Below are 20257 nucleotides of genomic sequence, written 5' to 3' on the forward strand. Positions count from 1 at the left end.
GGTGTCAGGGCCCACTCTGGGCGGGGAAGGACAATGGGACAAGAACAAGCAGAAGCCCCACAGTGGAGGGGTTCCTACCCCCTTAGGAGAACTCTTCACCCAGCTGGGCTCTGCCTTTGGCGCTGGCTGACTGGCCCCCACTCTCCTTTCCCTGCCGCCCCAGCTCAGAGCCCTGAGTGCCGCCTCCTCCGTGCCGCCTCCTCCGTGCCCTGAGAACAGAGGCCTCTGTTCACTTCTCCGTTTGGACTCCATGAGGCCCGGAGAAGCCATTGCATTCAGAGCCCATTTAGAAGTGAATAAATCCCGAGTTGCTGCGTTGTGCCTCCACTACCAACATTGCGTTCTCCCTCCCTCCTCTCTCTCAGCGGGGCAAGGTCCCAAGACTCTGTGGCAGTTTTAAGGCTCGAGTCAGCGGAAAAGTCGGCCTGCCTGGGACCGTGGGCAGAGGCAGAGTACCCGCAGGATAGCTGGATCCATTTCACTGCTGGCTGGGCATGGCAGCTGGACTTGTGTCCACTCCTGGCCCGTGCTTCATAGTGAGCGCCAGCCCGGATTCCCGTAGTCCTGGGCTCCTCAGTGGGGGTGTGTCCTGTCCTTGGGTCTTATCCCTTCCCACCATACACTGTGGCCGTTCCATTGAAGGGCACCGAGACCGGGTGCTGTGCTCCTCGCAGAGCGAATTAAAGGCAGTCCCTTCAGACGGGAAGTTGAGAGAGACCACATTTTGGAATTCCTGAGTGTTCAGTCTGATAGCTCTGTAGCCTGGTCAGCTGAGTGCAGAACCATTTCTTCCGGCAGCTCTAAGGCCAGGATTGTCGGTCAGCAGCTCCATTATCTCCTTAGATAGCCTGGATCCTTCTGTTGAAATGAACTTGGGGAGCTGTAAGCCCTCAGCCTCCCCCGCCCCTGCCCCGCTCCACCCCCCACAGCATTTCCTCTTCCTAAAGAACCGCCCCCATCCCAGCCAGCTCCAGGGCTGCGTGCAGTTAGCGCATTTGCTGGTGGGCCGTCAGGCCCTGTCGTACCCCTCCTCCCACTCCTGGGCCTCAGTGCTGGGGAGGGGAAGGAGCCTTCAGACCCAGGTCTTGCTGAAATCAGCATCTGCCCCCTGCCTCTGAGAGCATCTCTGCTTTCCTGGAGACAGGTAATTAGCGGTTTGAGGTTTGCTGTGGAGTGCTGGAAGCTTCCAGTAGGATCCGACCACACCCCTCGCCCTGTTCTCAGGCCTTGAGTTCTCCCAGCATCCCTGCAGTGGGGGACCAGGAATACTCCGCCCTGGCCTTCGACTGGGGCACGGTCTCCTCTGCAGCCCCTGGCCTGTTCTCTCTGGTCACAGAGGCCAGGGCGAGGAGGGAGCCCCAGGAGGAGGAAGGGAAGGCAGCTCCAAGACCCTCCAGCACCTCCGCCAGCCCTGCTGCATTCTGGGATGGCATGCCTTGTGGGTCTGAGTCATCCAGCCGGTCACCTGGGGGCTCTGCTCTGCTCGGCTCGGTGGAGGGGGGTGCGGGTGGGCTCCACACTCAGATCGTGCTTTGCTGTTCCCTCTGCCCTGCTTTCCTGGGCCTGCACATCTGGGTCAAATAAGTTGAAACTGGCTCACGATGGTGAAGGGAGAGCAAAGCCACAGACGGAGCCATGGAAATGACCTCATCGTGTGGAAGCCATCAGCGCGCGCTGGAAAGCAGTCGTGTTTGAACATGTGTATGGGAAGGAGAGCAGACTGTCTGTGGTTTGCATTTTCATGTTTCATGTGCAGCAGCATTTTCCTGGGGATTTGGCTAAGCCAGCTTTGGCAGCGAGCGAGGGAGGCAGCTGCTCTTTTCTCTACATAGCCCTGCCTCCCTCCTCTGAAAGCAGTTGTGATTTGGTCTTCGGGTGGGGGGCAGGGGCTGGTTTTACACCGGAGGCGGCCTTTTGGGAGACCCTGGATGGGCAGGCCAGAGTTGTCTTAGCAGGGGTATACCAGTCTGTTCAGCTGAGCTGCAGAGAAAGGAGCCTGTGTGTGCAGGCCCCTTGTTAACTGAGATGCATCATGTGACCATTCCCACTGCCCAGACATCCCTGTGGATGAAGAGCTGCACCCCAGGCCCCTCTTCTGGAGACATCCCCCCCCCAGGCCTTCTTTCTCACCATCCAGCACTGTCATATTGGGGGGGTACCACACACAAGTTGCAACAGCATTGTTCCCTGTTGTGAGCACGGCTGTCTTTAGTCCCTCTGTGCGCCCCCTAGAGCCTGTTCCAGCCCGTTGTCTGGTGGCAGTGCACCCGTGACACCGCTCCCCAGACAGCCCTCCGGAGGTGAGGGAGCGGCCTCTGCTCCGCTGCACTTCCCAGGAGGCTGGCAGCGAGCGCTGGGCATCACTGCCGCTGGCCTCTGGCTCTCATGTGCTCCCAGACCTCCCAGTCTGCAGCCCCAGTCCCTCTGGCACCTCATTACGCCTCTGGTTTTGCCGACTGGTGTCTGTGTCTCGAAGGGGTTGGGACTCATTGTGTCTCTCCTGTCGGAGAGGCTGCGGCTTGGAGAACATGGCTGTGGTGTGGTGCCTTAGGAAAGGGTCTGAGGGAGATGGCCCTGTGGCATCGGGAAAGCAATGTTGCATAGAGAAGCCAGACTGCTTGGGTTCAAATGTCAGCTCTGCCACTGTGATCTTGGGCTTATTTTTCTATTTTTAATATATTTGTTTTAGAAAATATAACAAATGCTGCTCAAGGCCCTGGCTGGGAAGCTCAGTTAGTTAGAGAATCATCCTGATACACCAGGGTTACAGGTTCGATCTCTGGTCAGGGCACATAGAAGTATCAACCAATGAATGCATAAGTAAGTGGAACAACAACTTGATGCCCGCCCGCCCCCCCCCCGCCCCCCGTTCATACATCCTCTCACCTCTCTCTATCCTCTTTCTCCTCCCCTTCCTCTCTCTTTCTAAAATCAGTTTTTAAAATTATATATTGAAGGTTGAGATGACCCCATGCCCTCCCCCCAGCTACCCTCCTCCTCCATGTGCAGAGCTGTCAGCCAGTCTTATGTCTCCATCTGTGGACCTGGAAGAGTGGCCTGTGCTGAACCTGACCAGCACAAGAGAAAGGATTCAAATTCCTGGAGGTTTTGTCATGCAAAGGCATAGCCTGGTCATCTATATTAAACTACACTAATAAAAGAGAAAGATGCAAATTGACCGTATCTTCACGATGCCCACCAGCCAATCAGGAGCGAGTATGCAAATTAACCCAACAAAGATGGTGGGTTAATTTGCATACATAGGCGCTGAGCAGCCGGGGGCATTCCGCACCGCCCCAGCCGCTCCGGGCCTCTGGGCAGCGTGTGAAGGCGGAAAGGCAGCTCCAGGCCGGAGCAAAGGTGGTGCCAGCAGCCAGGGGAAGGAAGGCCCATTCTTGCACAAATCTTCGTGCATCGGGCCTCTAGTACTAGTATAAAAGCCTAAGCAACCCAACGACTCGTCGACTGGTTGCTGTGACGTGCACTGACCACTAGGGGGCAGGCGCTCAATGCAGGAGCTGCTCCCTGGTGGTCAGTGTGCTCCCACAGCCAACCTCCAGCAGCTGGCTGGCCAACTTCCTGCAGTCCCTCCCCATGGCCAGCCAACCTCCCGCATCCCCCCCCCCCCCTCATCATCCCCGATCACTGGCCAGGCCGAGGGACCCCACCCATGTACTAATTTGTGCACCGGGGCTTTAGTCCTAAAATAAAGCTCCAGGTGAACTCATCTATGTCCATCAGCTCACCAACTCCTTTTTTTTTTTTTTTAAATTTCAGAGAGAGGAAGGGAGAGATAGAAACATCAGTGATGAGAGAGAATCATTGATTGGCTACCTCCTGCACGCCACACACTGGGGATCGAGTCCACAACCTGGGCTCGGGCCCAGACCAGGAATGGAACTGTGACCTTCTGGTTCATAGGTTAATGCTCAACCACTGAGCCATGCTGGCCAGGCTGCCTTTCCTCACTGACACTTAGGAAGCGTTGTAAACCTGCTTGTTTGTGGAATGTCCCTGGATTCGGGTTTGCTGGTATTTCCTCACGATTGGATTCAGACTGTGTTTTTGGCAGAACAGCACGGCACATCCCTCATGAGGCACGTGGTGTCAGTTTTCCCTTAGGAGCGCTGTTAACTTTGATCACTTGGTATTTTCCCTTTGTAATTAGTAAGTAATCTGTGGGGAGACATTTTGAGGCTGTGCACGGATATCCTGCTCTCAGTGTATTTATTCCCACCCAGTGGTTTGACATTTATTGGGCATTTATTGATCCAGCATGTGAGGGCCCGGGCTGCCAGTGGGGGTCTTCCCAAACTCCTTGGGAAGTTCAGTTGCAGTCGATATCTTGATTGGCATTTAGGTAAACAGCAGAGTTTGCCATTGGAAAACTTACATTGATTCTTATCAGAGGTTTTATTCCATTGGGGACAAAAATGCTCTTCCTGGGTTTAAAGTCTGAAAGGCCCGTTTCATTCATTCATTTGCTCAGTAAGTATTTGTTGCGTGCTTACTGTAGGCCAGTGCTATTCCAGGTGCTGGGGATAAAATGATAAACAATTGAAAGTTAGACAAAATGAGATTTTTGTCTCCTGGAAGGTACATTATAATGGGGAATAAGACAGTCTGTCTCTCTTATCAGGCGGTGATGAGTGCGCGAGACAGTGATGAGCTTAGGGTGCTGCTCTAGCCAAGGCTGTCCAAGCTCTCTGACCCCTGGGCAGAGACCCCGGTGATGAGGCCTAGAAATGCGCACACGCTTGATGTGATTTAGTGGACGAGGGAGGAGATCGGTTTGGCTGGAGCAGAGATCAACGACGGGGGTAGAGGTCCTGGCACGATGATGGAGGGCCGTGTTGACCATGATAGGGATCCAGCAGACAGTCCAGGTCTGAGGGGGGTCAGGCCCGCCGGAGGATACGAACTCAGCCAGCCCCTCCCCTGACGCCAGCATGTGAGGGCCAGGCTTCCGGTGGTCTGTGTGAGCCTGGCCCCCAGGTGACTGGCTCCGGGGGCCTTGATACACAGTGGGTTCCAGCATCCAGGCCGGAGCTCCTGCCTCCAGGGAAGGAAGGACAGCAGGAGGCTAGCGGGGGCTGGCCCCGTGAGGTGCCTGTTTCCCCAGCACCCTGGGTGGTTGGGCGGTCTTTGACAAGCCTTGGCAGACAGGGGCATGCTGCGGGGGGCGGGGGTGGGGGGGGGAAGGAGGGCGCCCAGCGCTTTCTGATCTGGAGCAGCCAGGGAGCCCCAGACTGTGAGCACAGGGCTGCGTGTCCATTGCCAAGAGGCTAGGCTGTTCTCCAACATCAGTTCTGCCTTTGTCCCTGCCCACCTCCCCCACGCAGAGGGAGCACCATGCCTCGCGGTTTTCCTCCCCAGGCCCAGCACAGGAAACTGGAATAACGACGAACCCCACAGAGAGGGCTGGCACTGGGGGCCCTTTCCTGTTGGGGGAGGGGCACTCTCAATGCTCCCATCTCCTGCTCATTGAGCCTCACAACAGCCCAAGGTTACTCAGCTACCAAGTGCAGTCAGGATTTGAACCCGGGCTGATTGCTGCCGGAACCTGTTTTCTCCACCAGCCGCTCTGCAGATAGCATGGATTCCCCAGAGCCCACTGCCAGGGCCCTGCGGTGCCCTCCCACCTCTTTCAGACCGTCCCTGCCTCTTTAGCTCTTGGTGTGCTGACCTCTGACAGTGACCCTGGGCTGCTAGAGCGGTGGGAGTGAGAAGCACTGAACAAACAGCCTTGCTGCCGCCTCCCTCCGGGGTCCAGTGCAAATTCCCAGGACGCAGAGTGGTATTCACTGAGCATCCCAGCGGTCCAGAGGGCACATGCTGTTTAGTGTGAGCAACCCTGTGGGGCAGGTCTATGAGCACCCTTTAACAGGCGAGGAAACGGAGACTGGAGGTTAAATAACACGCCCAGCCAGTGGCACGGCCAGCAAGCGGAGAGCCACGTGCCAGCTCGGGTCCCGCGTCTCTGTGCCTGCCTTCTCTGGTCGAGCTGACGTAATAGGGCCTTTGATCCTCACCAGAGGTCATGTGCTTGGGTAGCACTGTGCACGCCTCCCTGGGCTGCTGGAAGACAGTAGCAGGCTTTCAGTAGGTGTTGAAAGAGCACCGACTGTAGGGAGAGAGGCCGGGTGCCAGCTTGCTCTGCCACACCTCACAGTGTGATGGGGGGCTCGTCTGGGATCCCATCAGCGCTTCCGCTCCCCTGTGAGATGGGGGTTAAAATCACCACCGTCCTCGGACCAAGTACGAGTGGAAGCTGGGTCCCAGGTGTGCAGGCGAGTGTGAGAGTTTGCTGGCGTGTTCAGTGCGCCTGCAGGCCTCCTCCCAGCGTCCCAGGACGGGCACATCGGAACCTGGAGTGAGGGCCAGGGAGGTCGTGGGTCTTTGGGAAACAGCCCACTGAAGTTAAACCCCATCGTCCTTTCCTGCCCCTAACATCTTTGTTGAAGCGCCATATACAGTGGTGGGCAAAGGTAGGTTTACAGCTGTTCGTATGGAAAAAGACAAATAATACAAATAAGTAACACAATAATTCATAAATAACATAAGAACCCACTGTACACCTACTTTTGCCCACCCCTGTGTAAATGTTAGAGTAGTGACGACAGTTGTAGCAGATGTTATTAGAAATAGAGAAAGGGACTTCGCCGAAACCAGGTGATACTGGACGAGGACCCTAGGCTAGGGTTCCTTGCGGGAAAAACATGGTTCTCGCCTGTGGCAGTTTTATCTGGGGACATGCGGCAACGCCTGGGGACATGCTTGGTTGTCACAAGTGGAGAGAGTTTTAGTTTGACTGGTTAGCACCCTGCAGTGCACGGAGAGCCACAGCAGAGAAGCAGAGAGGCCAGAATGGTGGTGGCATCCAGGGCGAGAAACCAGGATTGAAGGTAGTCAGCACGCCCTGGCCGGCGGGGCTCTGCTGGAGGGAGCGGCGCCCTGTGCACTGGAAGGTCGAGGGTTCCATTCCCAGTCAGGGCACATATGGGAGGTAGCCAATCACTGTCTGTCTGTCTGTCTGTCTGTCTGTCTGTGTCTGTCTCTCTCTCTCTCGCCCCCCTTCTTCCTTCTCTCCCTCTGTCCCTCTGTCCCTCTCTCTCCCTTCCGCTCCTCTCTGAAATAAGAAAATAAATAAAGTAGTCAGTAAATATTTACTGTGTGTCAGACATTGTTCTAAGTGCTTCACCGGTATTAACTTGCTTAATCCTCCCAATCCTAGGACATAGGAGCTATTGTTCTCAGGTGGCAGATGGGGACCTAGGGGCATGGGAGAATTCAAGTAAACGGACTGGCATCCGGGTCCCGAGGAAGGAGCAGGACAGCCAGGACGTGAATCCAGTCAGCTTCCGGGCCCGTGCCTTTGACCACTGCTGTCCGCACTGCTGGGCGTTAAGAGGACTGCTTGGCTTTGAACCAGATGTTCAGCTTCAGGCCCAGAAACCCACATACCTAGGAACTGGTATGTGAGCAGAGGGGAAGGCTGAGGAGTAGGTGATGAGTTTCCCAGATTCTAAGTGTGGCCCAGCTTATGAATTTAGTGGCACAAGGCACCTGTGGGCGCAGATCACAGGTGACTAGAACCTCAGAGGCGGGCCGAGGTCCTCTCCTTGCCGTGGTGGGGACCAGAGTGTGGCACAGCTGTGCAGAGGGGGCTAACTGCAGTCCGGGCCGTGTTCTGTCGTTGCAGATGTAAAGACGACCGTGGTTTACCCGGCCACAGAGAAGCACCTGCAGAAGTACCTGCGCCAGGACCTCCACCTGGTTCGAGAGACGGGACGTGATTACAAGAACGTCACCTTACCCCACCTGGAGTCCCAGAGCCTCAGCATCCAGGTGACTTGGACTGGCCCGGAGGGGTCAGACATGGAGTGCTGTCCCAGTGGCTAGTGTATCTTTCTCACGCATGTGCTGAGGTCTTACCAGGAGCCAGCGCTGGTCCGCAACACAGGCTGTGGGCTCCCTGCCGCCCCGGGCTTACGTCCTCGCGCAGGAGACAGCACGCAGCGATGTAAATGACCACAGGAGGTGCGCAGTCACCAGTGCTGTGGAGAAAATTCAGCAGGAACGTGGCACAGGCCCGGCCGGCCGGTGTGGCTCAGTGGTGCGTTGATCTATGAACCAGGAGGTCAGGGTTCGATTCCCGGTCGGGGCACATGCCCGGGTTTCTGGCTCAATCCCCAGTAGGGGCATTGAGGAGGCAGGTGATCAATGATTCTCATTATTGATGTTTCTCTCTCTCCCTTTCCCTTCCTCTTTGAAATCAATAAAAATATATTTACCCAAAAATAAAGTCTTGAAAAAAAGGAAGTGGCATAAAAAGTCCTACGGTGAGGTGGCCACTGTTTTCCAAAGCTGGTCATTGATAGGGGAACGGAGCCTGGTCCTGGCAGGCCCCTGAGGCTCCCTGAGGGTCCCAGCCCAGCCCATTGGCGAACCTGTGCCGCCTCTGCAGCAGCCCTGATGCAGTCCGAGTGGCTGTGCCCTCCCAGGAATCTGTGAAGGGCAAAGACCAACGCCTCATTGGGCCCACCCAGGCCAGACTTTTATTCCTGGTGTTGAGCAACCAGCCTCCCAAAGCCGAATCTCAGAGTGAAGAACTTCCCCGGGGCCAGTTCTCCCTCATGTCCATTCCATGGAGGGCAAGACCTGCTGTCCCTGGGGGCTTAGTGCAGGCCTTTTCTCCCTGGGCTTGGCGGCGTTTTCTGAGTGTCTTCGGCGGCTGGACCAGATGCAAGGCCATTTAGCTAAGAGACCCCGATTTCTCCTTGGCGTGGACCCAACGCCAACCAGCACGTCTGCCTGGAATTGGCCCCGAGTGAATGCTCTGCGTTAAGTATGACGGATGAGTTGTTTTCCTGCTTACTCACTGGCTCTTGTCTCCATGTCTTCATCACTCACCCTTGTTCTCTCTGAGCATGTCTCACCCACTCGACGAGGTTCAGGTTACAGAGGTGGGGGGTGTTCCAATATGGGGAACTCACAGCCATTTCTCCCAGGGCCACAGAAGTGGGTGTCCTGGCTGTAGGGGCAGTGCAGGGGGGATGTACGCAGGAGGAGGATGGAGAGGAGGGTCGGCCGGCTGGGCGGGAGGCCCTGTGTGCCCACAGCCCTCTCCCAGCCTGGCTGTTAGCCACGGTTCCCTGTGCCGTGTTTGCACAGGGTTCCTCTGGCTCACGCTGGCTTGATGTTTTAATTTTAAGTCCCAGCACTTGCTCTGTCTTCCAAGTGGAAAAGAGATGCTCCATCTTCCTAGGTAGCGTCTGCTGTCAGGATCCTAGAGGGATCTCCTGGAATATGTGTCCTGTGTGCTGGTTGCACATCCATGGGATTCAAGAGAGGAAACCCTTAATATAGTCGTGTGAGTCAGATGTACCTTCTTACTGCACCATTATTCAGATCCTTTTGTAAAATAATACAGCACAATTCCACTACTCTACCGACTTCTGTTTGACACGAGCACTTGTGTATTCTTTCTTGGCTATTTCTAGCAAGTATACAAGCACTAAGCTCAACTGACGACAGCCATCGTATTTATTGAGCGTCTACCCTGTGCTCGGCTTGGGAGGGTCACCAAGGTGAACACTACAGTGCCCCTGTAGTCTGATGGGAAGAGGGACATGTGGTCTGACCATATGATGAGACCAGCACTTGGGTGGTTTATATATGAGGTGCAGTGGTGACACAGGGGGGTGATCAGCTCAGACTGGGGCTTCACAGAGGAGGGGACCCTCCCGCTGGGTCCTAGGGGACTAGCAGAAGTTTCCCAGGGCCAAGGCGGACAGGGCATTCCAGAGACAGCACAAGAAGGCCAGCAGGGCCGGGGGGAGGCACTCTGTCCAGTTCCCACACCTTGCTCACCATCAGGGCGGCCCGGTGAGATGTTTAAAAATCCAGAACCTAGTCCCTATCTGCTGAACCAGAACGTTCAGGGCGTGGAGCAGGGAATTCTGTGTTTTAAAAGCTCTCTGTTTCTGCTGCTCATCAGATCTGAGTACGCTTGCCATAGCCAGGGAGGGTCCCTGAGCAGTTTAATCACGTGTGAGGTGAGTGTGGTGAGAGGGGGAGCAGGAGGACCAAAGCCCAGCGTGGGTCTGACCAGGCGGAGGCAGCGGGGAAGGTTGCCGTAGCGACTGGAGAGGGAGGGCGTAGGAACTGGGGATGTGGAGAACTGAGGGAAGAGCCTGGGAGGGTCCAGGTCCCGCCTGAGCGATGAGGGGACAGATAGTAGGATTGTTAACCAGGATGGGGACGTGGACAGCAGAGAGGGTTAATGTGGAAGACCGTGAGTTCCGTTCACAGGGTGCCGCCGAACTGTTCTAAGCATCTTACGTGCGTCACCTCAAAAAATCTCCACAACAGCCCTTCGGAGACGGAATTCTCAGCCAGGTGGCCTGGCCCCAGCCTCTGTGCTCTTAGCCGACTTCCCTGTTTGGCTCCTCACATTTGGTGCCTGCAACTTCTAGTGAAAATGCCCAGGAAAAAAGCAGGGGATGTGTGACTCAGCGCAGGAGAGATGCTCTGGCTGAGTCACTGAGTCGAGGCTTCAGCGTCGGCTGGGTCTGGCTCTGCCCGGCATGACACTCCTTCACTTCGGAAGCCCCGTTTCCTTGTCGGAACATGACCCCAGTCCCGGTGGACATGGAGAGAGGTGCCACGTATCACGTGCCTGCTGCTGTTTCTAGCCCTGGTTGTGGGTCCTACCAGGAGGCTGGGCGGCCCAGCTAGTCCCAGGCAGGCCCCCTCTGCTCCCGAGCTCTCCTTCCCAGAAAGCTGCACTTGACCTTGGCCATACTGGCCAGGAGCTGACAGCCAAGGATGCAGACTCCTGGGATGAGGTGTGCAGACCCTAAACCAGCCCCTGCCCCTGCCTTTGCTGACACAGCCCTCCACGGGTGTTGGTGTCAGTGCCCTGGCCCCCGTTTCACCCCTGCGTGAGCGTGGGAGCCGTGGCGACAGGCGGAGGGGCAGCCGTGTGAGCCCAGCGCGGCCTCTGTCTGGCTTTCCATCAGGGTCTCTAGGGTTTCTGGCATGGAGTGCACTGTCCTGGGAGGAAGTCTCTTTTGCAAAGGCTGCTCAGAGCTGGGGAAAGTGGAGAAATGCGGAGGTCTGTGGTCTGGGGGGTTGAGCCCTGTGAGAACAGGGGCCTTATCTTAACCTCCTGGCAGGAGGCTTCTTCAGAGAGGCCGTCGGGGCCTTGATTGTAAACTGATGTCCTTGGGACCCACACTGTGCCCGAGGAAGGACTCCCTAAGACTCAGCAGCAGCAGACCCAAGGGGTGTGGGAGGGCCAGAGCCCTGGGTAGACAAGAGAGAGAATCATTGATCGGCTCCTCCTGCGCGCTCCCTACTGGGGATCGAGCCTGCAACCCGGGCATGTGCCCACATACCGGGAATCGAACTGTGACCTCCTGGTTCATAGGTCAACGCTCAACCACTGAGCCACACTTGGCTGGGCCAGGTCTGCTTGGTTACACAGGGACCATGTCAGCGGGGACTGCTGTGGCTCCAGGTGGGCGGCCACTCTGAGGAGCCCACACCTTATCTAGAACCTGCCCTGGCATGGAGCCAGCTTCCTGTGCAGAGGGAACCCCCAACCTGATCATTTGCTGTGGTCCTCAGTAATGTGGGAGGGGCCCGTGGAGACGCTCTCCCCTGGTTCTGTGGGCAGTGGAGGGTGGATGAGGACCAGGCCTGTGTGGCCACAGCAGAGTGTACGCACACTCCTGACCAGCAAGAGCCTGAAGAGCCAGCGCCCTCTGCACCGCAGGGGCCTTGGGATGGCTGGTGACAGAGTGTCCGCAGTGGGACAGGCAGCCTGAGTGTGGATGCCCTGAGCTCCGGGGCTGTCCTTCCTGGAGGGGCCAGAGAGCTTCCCTAGCCCAGCCTGGGGAGCCTCCCCAAAGGGTGGTGACTGGATGTGAACCCTCTCTCCCTCTGCTACCAGTGGGTGTACAACATTCTCGACAAGAAGGCAGAAGCCGACCGGATTGTTTTTGAGAACCCAGACCCCTCTGACGGCTTTGTCCTCATCCCCGACCTCAAGTGGAACCAACAGCAGGTAAGAGATTTCCTGCTGGGGTTCCCTGCTCTCAGTGTCCTGCTCCGGGTCGGGGTGCTGACCCACCGTAATCCTCCCTTAAGCCACCTTCTTTCCCGTGTCGGTCTCGCACTCTCTAAGCAGATTGTCGTTAACCAACCGGGAGAGGTCTGAGCTCTGCGCGCTAATGCATACCTGTCATACAGATTGTTTATGCTCCAGTGGGCACTTGAAAGCCCTTTCTGTCTCCTCCAGTCCCCACCCCCCACCGGGTCTGTGTGTGGTTGGAGGGGGGGAGGCGGGATGAGGCGATGTTTGTATAACCACACGGGCTGCTCCTTAACCAGCCAAGTGGCTTGGGTGGCCACTCTCACTTTCTGGAGCCCTGCGCTGGACTGTTTGTTTTTCTTCATCTCCCTAGACACCAGCAGATCGAGGCCGGCCCACGGTCTGAATTAGTGACAGGTCTGAGTTAGTGAACCACCTGTGGCTGCCCCTGCACCTCCCTGGTTCCAGGGGAGGTCCCGGCCGCCCCTCCTCGCCTGAGCCTCTCCACGGTGTTTCCTGGTCGCCATGTGCCGGCTGCTGCTCCACCCCCTAAGGAGCAGGCTTCCGGGGGAGCCACCTTCTCTCTGTCCCTCCCAGTTCTCTGTAGCCTCTCTGTCTCTCCACCTTCTCTCCTCCCACCCTCATTCCCCTGCACCTGCCCACTGCAGTCACCGTGTACCACCCCACCCCCCCGGGGGGGCCTACATGCCCTGCCCTTAAAGAACAGGAGACGGCGGCCTACAGGGGGTGCGCTTCCCGCCGCAGCCTGCGGCAGGTTGGGGCCAGGAGAAGGCCATGGAGGCCAGAGGCGGAATCACCGAGTAGGAAGTGGGGAGCAGATAGATGCCCCCCTCCTCTAACTGGGCTCCTTGGGTTTCCGTTCTGCTTTTGGGTGGGCCCTTCTGGTTTCTGCGCTGCTCTTGCAGTCATGGGACCTGCAGAGGCATCCTTCGGGAGGCTAGGCCCTGCCCACCTCGCCCGCCTCGCCCGGGACGCCTCCCCCTCCTTTCTCGGCCTGGGCCTGCTCGCGGGGTCTTTGGATCCTTACTGGGCTCACCGGCAGTCTGCTTGGTTTTGATTGGGTGATTTCCGGACCGGCCGTGCCCCCTTCGCTGCCAGATATGGGGGCTGGGAGCCCATGGCTGGGCACCGGGCCAGCCTCGCGGCTCAGGCGCCTAGGCTCGTGAGCGCCAGCTGCCTCACCAGCGCTGTGGGGCTTCCTGAACGTGGCTCGGGGTGGTAGGAAATGAAGGGAGTTTCCAGGAGTTGGAGAGCTAGGCAAGATCAGAGTGTGGGGTGCAGTAGTGGAGAGAGGTGGCCCCCATCTTCCCTTCCCCTGCAGCTTAGCCCCACCTCAAGCCTCCACAGAGGAAGCCAGGACTGGCCCTGGAGATGTTGGGGGAGCTGGGACAGGCCCTGGGGATGCTGGTGGCAGCTGTGGGAGATGCCTTGTGCAAACCCTGTCTGCCCCTCAGCAGTCCTGTGCCTGGAGGTCCTGGGTTGCAGCCTGGTCATGGGAGGTGGGGGTGGGGTGGGAGGAACTCCTGACTCACAAGATCTGAGCTTGTGATTGCAGCAGGGGTGGCCTGAGGGGCAACAGGAGACAAACTTGTGCGGCTCCATTCTAGAAGCCCACGGCACTGAGAAGGCACATCGGGGTCCTCTGACCTGGTGCCGGCAGGTGTCCTGCCTGGCCTGCCAGCGGGGCTGCCCTCTCTGTTCCTTTAAGACAGAGAGGCTTCAGGAACTGCACTGGCATCCAGCCGCAGGTCTGGACTGGTCCTCAGCGATTGAGGATGGGCAAGCTGAATGTCAGGCTTTTGCCCTGGCCCGTGGGGCTCAGTTGAGTGAGCGTCATTCCGTGCACCAAAAGGTCACTGGTTCAGGTCATGGCAGATACCCAGATTTCAGTCTCTGGTTCGGGTGCATGTGGGAGGCAACTGAAAGAGCTCTCTCTCTCTCTCTCTCTCTCTCTCTCTCTGTCTCCCTCCCTCCCCCTTTTCCTCCCTCCCTCTGCCTTTCTCTCTTTAAAAAATTTTTTTTAAGTCAGACTTTCCTTGATGGTAATATAGGTGCCATTGTTCTTAACCTTTGCTTAATTAGCACTGTCTCTTGGTAGTGCCATATGTCACTGTCTCAAATCCTTGCCCTGTGACAGAACCTGACAATTAGGCAGTGTATCCAGCAGGGAGACGGCGGGCTGGGCTTCACCTCTTCCTCCCCAGGCTGGGGTGGAGGAGAGCAGCGCACCTGCATTTTCTTTGGGGAGGCTTTCTGCTCACCTGCAATCTCCTGCTGCGCTTTCTCCCAGGAGGATGTCTTTACATACAGGGTGTCCCCAAGAATGTGTACACACTTTAAATAATTATGAAGGCGGTGTTTATTACATTACACTAAATGTATTAAAATACATTTCATTTTCAAAATGCAATAGAACTCAGCTGTGTGTACATTTTTGGGGGGATACCCTGTATTTATGTTAATGACTCGGGATTAATTAGCGAGACTCTTCGTCCATGTGCCCATTGTCCATCCATCCGTGCCACGAATACCTGCCATGCCCCTAATGTGTGCCAGACCTCGGCCTTCCCGGAGGTCATACATCCCTCCCTCGGTTCTCTTAAGAGATCGCCTGCGTGTTTTATTTGCTTATTCGTTGTAGGTCTGGTTCATACATGCCCAGGGTAAAAGTGCACACAGCCCAAGGTGTGCAGGGAGAAGAAGGTCATCACCCCACCTTCTCCCACTTCCCTTCCCCAGAAGAGATCGTTTCTCTGTCCTTCCAGAGAGCCTTTCCCTGTTGTATGATTGAGCATGTGTGTGTGTGTTTATGGAGACACACATGCACTTTCAGGTCATGTGACTTAGGTTCTCTGGTGTAAGGTTCTCAGCACAGGACACGGCCCTTCTGGGTCACCCAGAGGTGGAGGGATGGCTCTCCCTCCGGAGCTCCGGCCAATCGCATTCTCAGCCCTCAGCCCGAGGCAGGAAGCTGCCACTCCGAGTCCGCTGTCCTCCCTTGTAAAACGAGATTGATGGTGTCTTCTCCCAGACCGACTTCCGGGCCACCTTCTGGGGTGCCCAGTCTGAGACCCTGGCCGGCCCCTTGTCTAGCCTTTTTCAGAGAATTTCTCTGAGCCAGAGGCCCTTTGGCTGCAGAAAATCTGAAGTAATGTCTGATATCAGAGAATGGCTTTCTTTTCCCTTCCACACCCCGCCGTGAGCTGACACCCAGCGCCAGGCTGCTCGCCTCAGTCCACGTCAGGGGAGCAGCGAGTGCGCCTGCACGTCCTGTTTGGATGGCCAGCAGACGGCATCTAAGACAAAGGCTGCTATTATCTGGGAGTCCTGTGATAGTGACACATGGAACGACTGAAGACACACACAGGCACACCCATGCCTCGAGTTTAAGCGGTTTTTTTCCTGGGGCCTCTACCTCAGGAGAGAGTAAACGTCCTGGACACGTGTCGTGGAAAGGGAGAGCACCGGAGGGACTTGTGGGCAAGGGAGGCCCGGTTGGCACAGCTCTGTCCTCTGCCAGAGGCTCCCAGGTCTGGGGCAGGGAGCCCAGATGCTGGGAGCCCTGGCAGAGGAGAGCGTCTGGGGCAGGAGGGGACTGCTGGCAGGAAGAGGCACCGTCAGACATCAGGTGCCACATGGAAAATCTCATTCCCACTTTTTAACTCGGGGCCCTGCAGGGTTTGGTCGGGTCCCCGGACTATCTCGTTGAGGAATCTGGCATCTCAGACGCAGGGCCGAGTGCTGCTGGAGTTGCCCCAGGCCTTGCCCCGGAGCCCGGGAGTCTGGGCCTGCCTCACACGCAGGCACAGGATGCGATAGCCGGCCAAGGCCAGGGTTTGGGCGAGCGGGGCGGGGCGGGGTGGGGACGGATTCTGGGTCAGAGGCGTTCGTTTCTGTCCTGGGCACCATCTTGTCGACTGTGGTTCTCTGCAGTGTGGTGACCTCCAGGTTTTGGCAGGTGCTGTTTTCAGGAAGGACAGTGGGAAGGGCTGCTGGGGCCGGGGAGGTGGGGGAAGAGAGGAGAAGGTTAGTGCGGCTCTGGTGGTGCCCTGCCGAGCTGGTCCTGGCTCCCTTTTTGCCTTCACCCGCCTTCACCCGCCTTCGAGTCCCGACAGATGGGGTTGTTTACTCTGCCCCTAGCACTGTGCTTTCCTGCCTCCGAGCCTTCGCTCTCACTGTTCCCTCTCGCTGAATGCCCCTCCTGTAAACCTGCCTCTTCAAGACCCAGATCCCCGCCGCCTCCTCCAGGAAGCCTCTCCGGATGGCCCTAGCTGGTCTTCCTTCTTCCAGTACTTCTGTCACCTCACGTCTGAGTAGTTACTTGTGCCCATGCGATTAGACCATGAACTCTTCAGGGAAGCGTTGTCCTTGGCGCTTGAGCCCCATCAGCCCCGAGTTTAGGATATTCCTTTGCAGGAGGAATGGACAGAAGTTCCGTTCCTTAGACCATCCACTCACTGGGCACGTGGACTCCCACACCACTGGGCATCAGTCCTGCTGTGGGGTCCCTGGGGCGGGCTGTGGCTGGCACTGCAAGCCTGGGGGTGGGCGCCCGCTGGCTTCGCTGGGGATTCCAGGATTGGCGCCTCCCCGGCTCTGTCGCCCGCTGAGCCCGCTGTACTCCTGCTCCCTGCAGCTGGATGACCTGTACCTGATCGCCATCTGCCACCGCCGGGGCATCAGGTCGCTTCGGGACCTCACCGCGGAGCACCTGCCGCTGCTCAGGAACATCCTCCGGGAGGGGCAGGTGAGTTGCCCTGGCAACACTTCGAAGCCCAGAGGACTCACCCTCTGCTTTCAGTGCGCTCCCCGTACACTTCCCGGCCCTTCCCAGGGGGTGTCCGCGACGGGGCTTCTTTCTCAGTCAGTGTGGGGCTCACACAGGCTCTTTCCAGGCCCTGCCGCCACCTTTCCTCACCCCCTGCTCTCCTCCTCTCACATTCCCACTTGGGCGCCCTGCCTTCCCCAGCAGGCCCAGCCCAGGAGCACCTGTCTGGCTGTGACAGCCACACCGCACAGCCGTGTTCCTTGTAGCTGGATCGATGGCTCTGACGTGTGAATGTAGGAACCGCCTCCAGCCTGCAGACAGAGGCTGTGTTCTCTGACTCCTGGGATTCGGGATACTGTCTATGTGGGGTGACTATTGAGTCGAATGGAATTATAGGGGTGCTGAAAGGAGCCCCGAGGGGAGGGAAGATGGGGGAAGAGAGGCTAGAATCCAGGGATGTGGCCCTGGTTCTGACATTTTGACCCAAGCCAGCTGGCCGACCTTGGGCCTCACCTCCATGGGTCTCACTTTCTGGGTAGGATCCTTCTGAAGCCTCCATTCTGGGGGGTTGTTCTCAGCCTTTTTTCCACTCGGAACATTTGAAGGTCCCCTACACACACACACACACACACTCACTCACTCACACACACACGCTCACACACACACACCCTCACACACACTCATACACTCACACACACCCTCACACACACACACACACTCACACACACACATTCATACACACTCACACCCTCACACACACACACATACTCACATACACACACACTCATACACACTCACACCCTCACACACACATACACACACACACCCTCACACACTCATACACTCACACACACCCTCACACACCCTCACACACACACACACACACACTCATACACACTCACACCCTCACACACACACACGCTCACACACACACACTTTCTCACTCACACACACGCTCTCACACACACACGCATACACTCATACACACCCTCACACACCCTCACACACACACTCACACTCACACAACACACTCACACTCACACACACACTCACACACCCCAGTGCCCGGGCCTGCAGTCCTGGTGCTCCTTCCACAGCGCTGCTCCCAGGCTTGGATGCACTTGGAGGAAGGGCTCTGCTGGGTCCTCTCTCTGTTGACCTCTGACCCCAGCACCCTGTCAGTGCCCTCCCCTCCTCTCCTGCCTGTCTTTGTTTGGAGTGGCTCGTTTCTCCTATAACAGCCTCTGGGTGACAGAGAGGTGTCTTCTGGGGAGATGCTAGGCCAGCACTCACCTGCGTTGGCAGCTCTGCGGCCTTGCCCCGCTTATCCCAGGAAGCCTTTGGGGGTCGGCCTGGCCTCACCTGCTGCAGAATCCCTGGCCTGAGCGCCATATACAGAAGGCCGTTCTGGGGTGCATCCCGAGCCCACTGAGGCCCTCGTTTTTACCTCTTCACCTCTGACCTCCTTAGGGATTTGCCCACAATGGGAACCAGAATCTCCTCTTAACTCTAAGCCTTGGAGACTCCGGGAAAGGGGTTTGACAGAAAAGGCCCTACCTCTGCCCTGGCCAGTGTGGCTCAGTTGGTTGGAGCATCATCCCTTACACTGGAAGGTTGTGGGTTCAATTCCTGGTCAGGGCACATACCTAGGTTGCAGGTTCGATCCCCAGCCGGAGTTGGGATACATGTGGGAGGCAATCTATAGATGTCTCTCAGGTCAATGTTTCTCTCCCTTCCCTTCCCTCCCTCCCTCTTTCACTCCCTCTCTCCTCTTTCCCCTCCCACTGAAAATCAATGAACATGTCCTCAGGTAACGATTTTTTTTTTAAAGACCTATAATGAAAATAATTTTTTAAAAGAGGAAAGAAGCCCTACCCCTGCGCAGGTGGGAGCCGAATAACGGGTCAAAGTCAGGCTCCCCTCCTGCCAGGCGCCCGGCCCGCCCTTGTTCTCTCACTAAGGCCCAGCCCTGCCTGTTGCCCGAGCCCCACTCTGCTGCAGGCTGGGGGCGAGGCTTCCTCCACCCACCTGGTGCTTGTGTTTACAGACCGTCCCAGCCTGGGTCTGTGGGGCCGTCCTCAGGCCCTGGGCTGTCAGATGTCCTGCAGGAGCCACGTGAGGAAACAAATGTTTTATCCAGGTGGGACGGGAGCCCTGATCCTGCCACTGTCCCTTCATGTGGGGGCCCTGGCCAGTTTGGCTCGGTGGATAGAGCGTCGGCCTGCGGACTGAAGGGTCCCAGGTTAGATTCCGGTTAAGGGCACATGGCCAGGTTGTGGGTTCGATCCCCAGTGCAGGGTGTGCAGGAGGCAGTTGACCAATGATTCTCTCTCATCATTGATGTTTCTCTCTCTCCTTCTCCCTTCCTTTCTGAAATCAATAAAGAAATATATATATATACACACACATATATACATATATATATATATATATATATATTTTTTTTTTTAAAGAAAGAGCCTCAGCTTGGCTGTCACCTGCCTGCTCTGATCCAGAGGGAAGGCAGGGACCTGCAGCGCGCAGTGGGCAGAGGGCTGTGTGTGGGTTTTATTAGATGTCCGAAGGCTAGTCTGGGGTTAGGGCAGGAGGAGGGGCTGGTGCTGCTTCGTGGGCAGCACAGTGACCCCTTTCCCACCACTCCCTTCTCCCCAGGAAGCCATCCTACAGCGGTACCAGGTGAAGGGGGACCGCCTCCGTGTGTACCTGCACTACCTGCCCTCCTACTACCACCTGCACGTGCACTTCACCGCCCTGGGCTTCGAGGCGCCTGGCTCGGGGGTGGAGCGGGCTCACCTGCTGGCAGAGGTGATCGAGAACCTGGAGCACGACCCGGAGCACTACCAGCAGCGCACCCTCACCTTTGCCCTCCGGGCGGATGACCCCCTGCTCAGGCTCCTGCAGGAGGCCCAGAAAAGCTGAGGCTCCTGGACGGTCCAGAGAACACAGATATGTGGGACTGGGGTGGGGTTTTTTAGCACCAAATTAATTTTTTTAACTGTGGTTTGTACTGGCTTATTTCTAGTGTGTGAATAAAGTATTGGTCGCATTTGGTGTGGACTGGCAATGCCGCCCAGGAGGCAGGTGCTCAGGAAGGTGGGGTGGGCAGAACCCCAGAAAGAGGTCTTGAGATGAGAGGCCATGAAGAGGGGGACTGGGTGGGGGGTGGCTTCAGCTGACCCGGATGGCTGGCAGGCCCGACTCCAAATCCTGCACACCCCTCTGCCGGTTTCCGAGTCCTGAGTCTGCCGCGTCGGCCTGCGGACTGAAGGGTCCCAGGTTCTCACTCCCCGTTCTCACTCCCCATTCTCCTGCCACGTCCTCTCCTTCCTGTTCCAGGTCCACATGTCTGGGAGTGCCCCCAAAGAGGA

At 57.1% G+C, this 20257-nt stretch overlaps 1 protein-coding gene across 1 annotated transcript in view; it reads left to right on the plus strand.

The window, feature by feature from the left end:
* The window catches only part of DCPS (decapping enzyme, scavenger), a 32840-nt gene extending 12914 nt beyond the window's left edge, over positions 1-19926 (plus strand). Inside the window, exons 3-6 of the mRNA XM_079763202.1 lie at positions 7703-7848; positions 11960-12073; positions 16758-16868; positions 19542-19926. Of these exons, the coding sequence (XP_079619328.1) occupies positions 7703-7848; positions 11960-12073; positions 16758-16868; positions 19542-19808 (638 nt within the window). The 3' untranslated portion in view covers positions 19809-19926. The remainder of the gene's footprint in view (positions 1-7702; positions 7849-11959; positions 12074-16757; positions 16869-19541) is intronic.
* Positions 19927-20257: the final 331 nt, after the last annotated feature.

The sequence above is a fragment of the Cnephaeus nilssonii genome (genome assembly GCF_951640355.1).
Source record: "Cnephaeus nilssonii genome assembly, chromosome: 22".
In the NCBI taxonomy this organism is placed as follows: Eukaryota; Metazoa; Chordata; class Mammalia; order Chiroptera; family Vespertilionidae; genus Cnephaeus; species Cnephaeus nilssonii.